The sequence below is a fragment of the Ruditapes philippinarum genome, unplaced genomic scaffold (genome assembly GCF_026571515.1).
Source record: "Ruditapes philippinarum isolate M1 unplaced genomic scaffold, ASM2657151v2 ctg2107_1_1_1_1, whole genome shotgun sequence".
NCBI lineage: Eukaryota > Metazoa > Mollusca > Bivalvia > Venerida > Veneridae > Ruditapes > Ruditapes philippinarum.
Genome location: NW_026853859.1, coordinates 40,790 through 47,851, shown reverse-complemented (window position 1 = coordinate 47,851; position 7,062 = coordinate 40,790). Strand labels below are relative to the sequence as shown.

At 31.1% G+C, this 7,062-nt stretch overlaps 1 protein-coding gene across 1 annotated transcript; it reads left to right on the top strand.

Annotated features, from left to right (window-relative positions):
* The first annotated feature begins 1,086 nt into the window (after window positions 1-1,086).
* On the top strand, window positions 1,087-3,104 carry LOC132738183 (uncharacterized). Its single transcript, XM_060725650.1, has 3 exons — window positions 1,087-2,067; window positions 2,365-2,472; window positions 2,821-3,104. Exons 1-3 carry the CDS (start codon window positions 1,530-1,532, stop codon window positions 2,973-2,975), a joined length of 801 nt encoding a protein of 266 aa, XP_060581633.1. The 5' UTR covers window positions 1,087-1,529; the 3' UTR covers window positions 2,976-3,104.
* Window positions 3,105-7,062: the final 3,958 nt, after the last annotated feature.

Below are 7,062 nucleotides of genomic sequence, written 5' to 3'. Positions count from 1 at the left end.
TAACAGTGTTTTTGTTTTTTGCATCTTCTATATATCGGTTGAGTTATTTTATGGAGGTTCAAAGGGGGTCAAAGGGAGCATGGTGTTACACATTCATAATAGAAAAAAGCCGGTTGAACCGCATGATGCTATCCAAACAGGGTTTGGACATGTCCCGGACAAATGAAACAGTGTAAAAATGTACAAAAGGAAATATCTCCAAAATTCGGCAAGGCAGAGTTACGTTTCTTTTGCAAAGCGCATCTACTCAATGAGATCTATCTTCCTAAAAAGTTTCTTGTTGATACCTCTTGTGATTTAAGAGGAATGTCACGGACAAAGTTTTAAAATAAACAAAGGGCAATAACTCTAAATTAGGCTAGGTAAAATTACAGATCTTTTTCATTGCACATTTAACCAATGAGATCTATCTACTACCTACACAGTTTCTTGTTGACATATCTTATAGTTTAAGAGTTATGTCCCGGATAAAGATAACATTGTAAAAATGAACCATGGGCAATAACTCCAAAATTACGCAAGGCAGAGTTACGGTTCTGTTGCAATGCACTTCTACTCAATGAGATCTATCTACCTACCTGATGTTCTGTTAAAGAAGTAATGAAATCGCAATAAAAACAGTTATAATATATGAAACTCGTAAGTTACAGGGGTGAAACAGTGGCTTGGGCGACATCTTTGGATGTTTTTGAAAAAAATCGTCTCGGCCTGACGGCTTCGACATATTTTTTTTGCAGAAACATCCCTAGATTTCATCGTAGCCACTGTCATGCCCCCATAACTTACTCGTTTCATATACTATAACTTTTACCTCATTGTTATTTGTCTGTAGTATCATTAGTGAATAGATTCAAAATCAAAATGCAGCGTTTATATTTCTATGCGCATGTTGTTCAACACATTATATATAAAACTTACTTTACATATCAAACATTGTCCGCAATTTTCACTTCTTAACTTTGTTTTCTCTACTCTACAGGGATTTAACTTTCTCATTTTTACAAATTAAATTATAAATTTGATGACAACTTGTTTGTAAGTGAGAATCTAATTTACAACGCCCACTTTTCTGGGACGTATGTTTATGTCAAGGACATCATCACTTGTTTTAAATGACTTTGATTATGATTGATTTAATTCAAACAGTGCGCGACGCTATATTAAGATTAAATGAGTTTACATGAATATCAAACTACGATGTTCTAAAAGTTTAAACACAGGTTTAACAGTTACGTAACAGGATACAACAATATTTACTTCGTTTATCTCGTGTTATTTTTTAAATTATCTCAATCAAAATAAGTTTACGCGATTTAGATAACACTTGGACATTGCTTCTATTATCAAGTTTGAAATGTTGTTCGAAATTAAATCTCGTCTGTTACTAAATTAAAACAATAACTAGACAGAAGAACGAAATTCCGAATTGTTAGGTTTCAGTTTTGATGTTATCGCTTCTCATGGAAAGATTAAATTGAGGAGGGATTCGATGATATGTAAGAGTCTAAGACAAGTTTATTTGGATAAACATGAATTTTGCATCGTTATACAGTTTGTGGATAATATCATCTCTAAAGTCATTTGAAACAACTGCTATAAAAGTACATCTTAACACAAAATATACATCTTTCAGTGCATTTAACAATGCCACTTTTATAAAAGCTAATGTGCATGTTCAAAGAAAATATAAAATTTACAGACGAAAAGTAGAAATAAACTTAAACAATGATACCGAAACAAACTACAGAGGTAGATATAGGGAAAGAAAAACACCTCTACAAAATCGAAAGTTCCAAACTAGAAACGTACCAGAAGAAATCTTTGCAGTGACTGATATAGGTCAAGCTATAAAACGTAGCCGTAGAAAAAGAGATTCGAACATTAGATGTCATGGACTATGTGAAAGATCTTTATGTCAATGGACAGATAGTTGGGATTTTGATAAATACAGAAACCCAGCATTTATTCCAAAGGCTAAATGTAGCAGCAAATGCAGGTTGAACTCGGGAAATGTAGTGATTCCAAATGTTTTAAATATGTATACAGCATGCGAGCCAATAAAAAGAGGTAGGTTCATTTGTTTCAGAGAACTGTCTGTTTTCTTTCGTTTATCTATGTTTTCTGTGATGGCACCCGTTCTTGCTTTGCCTTTATGCTCTTTCCGGTTTTTGTATGGTGCCCAGCTTTGCTACATGTCGGTTGTCGTGCTCTTCTTTGTTGATATTTGTTTTCATTGTGTTCAAATAACTTAGATCCGCAAGATATTTGATTTGAAATGTTATACTGTTTATTTTTAATGGTTGCGATGGAAATAATGAAATGAGTCAATATTTTGAAATTCATTGCTTATTTTCTATTTTGCAGATATACCGATTTTCAAAAATAATGAAAAAGCTTACATCAAAGACTGGCCTGTTGCGTGTGCATGTACCATCAAACATATATCAATACTTCAAAATAAACAAAGAAAAGGTAACTGTAAAAAATCTTATGCGCATCATTCGGGATTGCAGTAGAATATTTCCAAAAGCTTGAGGATTTGACACAGTTTACTAACTCTCAATCAGTTATATAAAGCTAAGTTTAATGTTTGTTGAAATCTAGTCGAATAGTCTGTAGGAAAAGACTAATTGACTTAGCAAATAATTAATAACATTACATTGTTGGCACTACTTTAATCAAAACGTTTCTATTTATAAAATAATGCAATATTACGTACAAATATCACAACTGAAAAATATCATTAAACATAAAATAATTTGAAAAAGAATTTTCATACTTATTATTACATTTGTATAATTATTACATTTTTTGTTTCAGTTCGGCACAAAACTAAACATGAAAAGTTAAGGAAAGGAGGGCAACGAAGACGGATCAAAGTAAAATCTAAATACGAATTGAATATATCCAGATATTTTGAAGTCAGAGAGAAGCTACTACAACCATTTCTGTTTCTACCAGAGTTTAAGAAGTAATTCTTAAAAAAAGAACTGTCACATATGTTGTTATTAACTCAACTTATCTTTATATTGAATTTCAATGTCTAACTTTTTTAACTTTTAAAATTAAAAAATGAAGCTAAAAAATAAGATACGTGAATATGACATAGTCGGTTTTGTACGATTCTGTTCATGAAAGTTAAAGGAGAGTTGAAAATTGCTCATGCCCCTAGCATCGGCTTGAAGAAACCTTCAACAATAATTGCGTTTGAATAGGTGATTTCCTCAAGAAAAAATAATACAATTGACAGCCGCCATACAGCACTTGGAACTTACTGTTGTAATTGTCAGTTTATGAATTTTACAAAAAGTGAGCAATGAAAACAACTATAAACTCGTGAGAATGACTGCATCGCTAAGACGCGAATGGCTGTGAACACTGCAACATTCCTGGCGCTTAAACGTAATCAATGTTCAATCTTGTCAGTATTAGAATTAAACATGCGAAGAAATATAAATATATATAACAATACCGAGGATAAGAAAAGCAGGCAATTTTTCAAACCTTCAAACAAAGTTAACGTTTTTAAGACAATATTTCCACATGTACAAATGCAACGTTTTGTAGACGTTATGCAATACCGAAGATGCGGTAGATGAATTTTAGAGATAATGTTTGATTAAGCGTTGTTAGCCAGGGTAATTTAAGTTGTACCTAAAGATACGAGAAACAATACAAGCTTAAAGAGTCAATATGTGAATGCGACTGATATTTGTTAAAATAAAATAATGTTTTGAAATTAAATTTTTTCGACACATGTATTTTACAATAATTTGGTTCGTTATCCTATTGTCTACCGAGGTTACTTGTAGAGAATGATTTCAATTTTCCCATATTAAGTAGAACACAATAAAAAAAATAAACGTCTCTTCAGAACGATATAGGGACACAAAATTGTAACATCAAAGGATACGAGTGTTCTCCCTGTATTAAACTTTAAAAAGCAATGGGTGGAATTTAAAAAAAAGAAATGTTTTTTTAGGGATAAGAGGTTGTGAAGCCTGCAAAAAACAAAACAAATAAGACGTCAGTTTTAAAAGCAGGCATCATATCATTCAGGACAAAAGGATCAAATAGAAGGACCAAAACACCACAAACAGTACTCACACACAACAATTAAGTTGTGCTGAACGATCTTAAAGCATCGCCAATATAACAACAGATATTTACGTTAAGATAACAAGTATACATGTATGTCAAAATTGATACTATGATTAGAAAGAATACCAATACATATATATTTTCTGTGAAAATCTCTATGAGAATAAAAATCTTTTCCGGTGAATCTGGAAAGAAAGTGAAACAAAGTGACCACTCAAAACTGCCACAATGCATTTTGATTTTTTCCTGATATTTTCATGTCATAAAATCTATCTTTTATCTATATATCTATAATTTAAGTCACTAAATGCTTCTTCATTCTGAGAAGAAAATATTTTTTTTATTTGTACTTGGTTACAAAATGTATTTATTCTTTGATAAATTTGTTCGCAAATAAACTTGTAATAGTAAAATCCTGTAATTGTGACAGCATTGAACGTTCATGTTTTTTTTTTCTAAATTAAACTTTGGTTTTAAATTGTTTATATGTTTTAGTTTCGGGGCTTCTTTGAACACGACACTTATATGATATAGTTTGGTTAACAGAGCTAGTAATTCTTTATTTCATTTGCAGTTTTTAAGTCCACTGATCTCCTATCTGTTAAATAGGCACTTAGACCCATTGCTGTCATCACATGCTTTTTATTCATTGCACAAGATAATTTTGCAAATACAGTTTGCAATGAAAACTTCTTATGGTATTCTTTGGACGACCATGTTCATTAACCTTTAGAAAGGTAGCGTATTGATAAATTTTCGAATTTGCGTGGCAACCACAAGGTACACCTTGTTATTTCTGTAACACACGCGAATCATTTCAACCTAAAAGGCATCTGTTTTTTATGACACATTATGTTTGATCCTCTTTGTAATCGTACACACTTAAAAAATTCTAACACTTGCATAACACAATTATAGAACACTTTGCAAAAGAATAAAAACCAATACTTCTCGAATGGTTTCAAATAAAATGACAGTGTGCGATTTACTCTTTTTTAACTAAATAGTTAACTTAGGGTTATTATGTTATAACATTCGCAAACAGTTTCCAAGTTATCATTACATATATGATAAAAATGTCCGACCATGTGAGTCAACATTTTTCCATACATTGAGACGTCAGTTAATTAAATATTATCCTCCAATTTTAAGTATTTAAAGTTTCATCCATTGTTAGGGCAAAGTCGTCAGTACGATTTTCATTTTTTTCGACAAAAACACCAAAGTCAGTAGCATTTATGATTACATAAGCGGCAAAAACTGCCGGTGATAATGAATTTCCTGGAACACGCCCGCTTTGCTGTCGAAACACATGGTTCTTGTTGATACGCACGAATGATGTTGTCAATTCGTTCATAGATTTTGCAGTGTAAACTTGTCAGTGTCTGATTTCGACAATTTTTTGTTTGTTTTCTTTTGTTTTGTATCCTGCCGGGTTCACTGTCGATAGTCTTTTCTTGCTGAGTTGTGTTGCGGGATGCCTTCATTTAATGCCACTCTTCATAGTTGCTTATTTCTTTTTTTATATACTGTACAGGAGGATGTCTTTATCCAAACAATTTGGAATATTTGTTTAATTTCTATACTGAAACTAATATTTAAAAGGAAGGTAACATTTTAATATTTTTCTTAGCCATGTCCCCTTTTAACTTTACATTTCGTAAATGACTTTTTGTTGACGTATATTTCACAAGAAATATAAAAAATATTCACTTTGGACTTCGAGTTTCTGTTCATTGTCTATTTTGTAATGCGTTTAAAGGAAAAGAAAATCCTTAAAAGCTATTTTTATTTTATTATTTATTCCTTTATAACTTATATGTTTTATAACCTACATGTTTTTTTCTTCTCATAATCCGTTCAAGATTTCCACTTTAAACTTTTAAATATTTGTTGACTAACACGGACAGGTTTGTTTTGTATGTTTGCAGATTAATGTTGTATTTTATATGTTGCTTTTATCAATTTTCCAGCACTGAGAAAAATGTCTTGTAAAAATATTGATCATGGGGCAACGTTAGTAACTTCAATACTAAACTATGAACTCTACCTTTCTTCTAATTATCAAATTATTATAATGCTAATTGTGCTAACTAATGTCCTAAATAAATGTATCGCTTCAAACACTTTAACTACATTTCATTTAACATTACATTTACTTTAACTAACATTAACTACACGGAAAATGTTAATACGTATATCACGTATGTCACGTCGGTAACTTTGGTAATTTTTAAATCTTTCTACTAAATAAGGAATTTGACAAGAACAGTTAAAAAGAAAAAGAAAACTATGGCTTACAGAATAATCTGTTTTGTTTTACAATGGTGCCTTGTAATGTAAAACAAGTACTCAAATTGTCATATTGATACCTTCGACAATACCACTTTCTTTTGAATGGATTAAGCCAATAATCTTTTAAAACATGTGACAGTTGATTGCACATTTTTCTCACCCTGTAACAAACATATATATGAAAAACAAGATGTCATACAAATCTATTTGAAACACAATACCTTCCCCATATTTGTAAAGCAACACATTCAGTCAAGAAGTCAGTTTTATTTGTTAATCCGTTAAAATGTTGATAAAAATTCCAAACATTGATCCTATCAAACATCATAAACAAATTAGATGCATGCCCTGCGTAACAGACATAATAGTATCATTAAGTAGATAAATGAGACACCAACGGGGTTTGACATAGCAGTAGTTGGCACATTTGGAATGCACTTGTTTCGCAGTGACCCATATTTGATAAGTTAAAATATTTGAAAGCAAAATATGTCAAGAGGAACTAGACATTTAAAACTTATCAGACTACTCAGCTGGACATCAATTCACATGTTATAAACATACTCCTTATTTTTCATTACTCATTAGTGTTTGCAAAAAGTACAGTGTTTTCACTATTAATACACTAACTTTATAAGATATAATTTCAGTTCAAACTAATGATCT

Bases quoted from the DNA above. Each gene is read 5' to 3' on its own strand.
- LOC132738183 (XM_060725650.1), top strand. From the start codon at position 1,530: ATGAATTTTGCATCGTTATACAGTTTGTGGATAATATCATCTCTAAAG. The intron at 2,068-2,364 runs GTAGGTTCATTT...TCTATTTTGCAG, and splicing joins ATGCGAGCCAATAAAAAGAG to ATATACCGATTTTCAAAAAT. The intron at 2,473-2,820 runs GTAACTGTAAAA...TTTTTGTTTCAG, and splicing joins TCAAAATAAACAAAGAAAAG to TTCGGCACAAAACTAAACAT.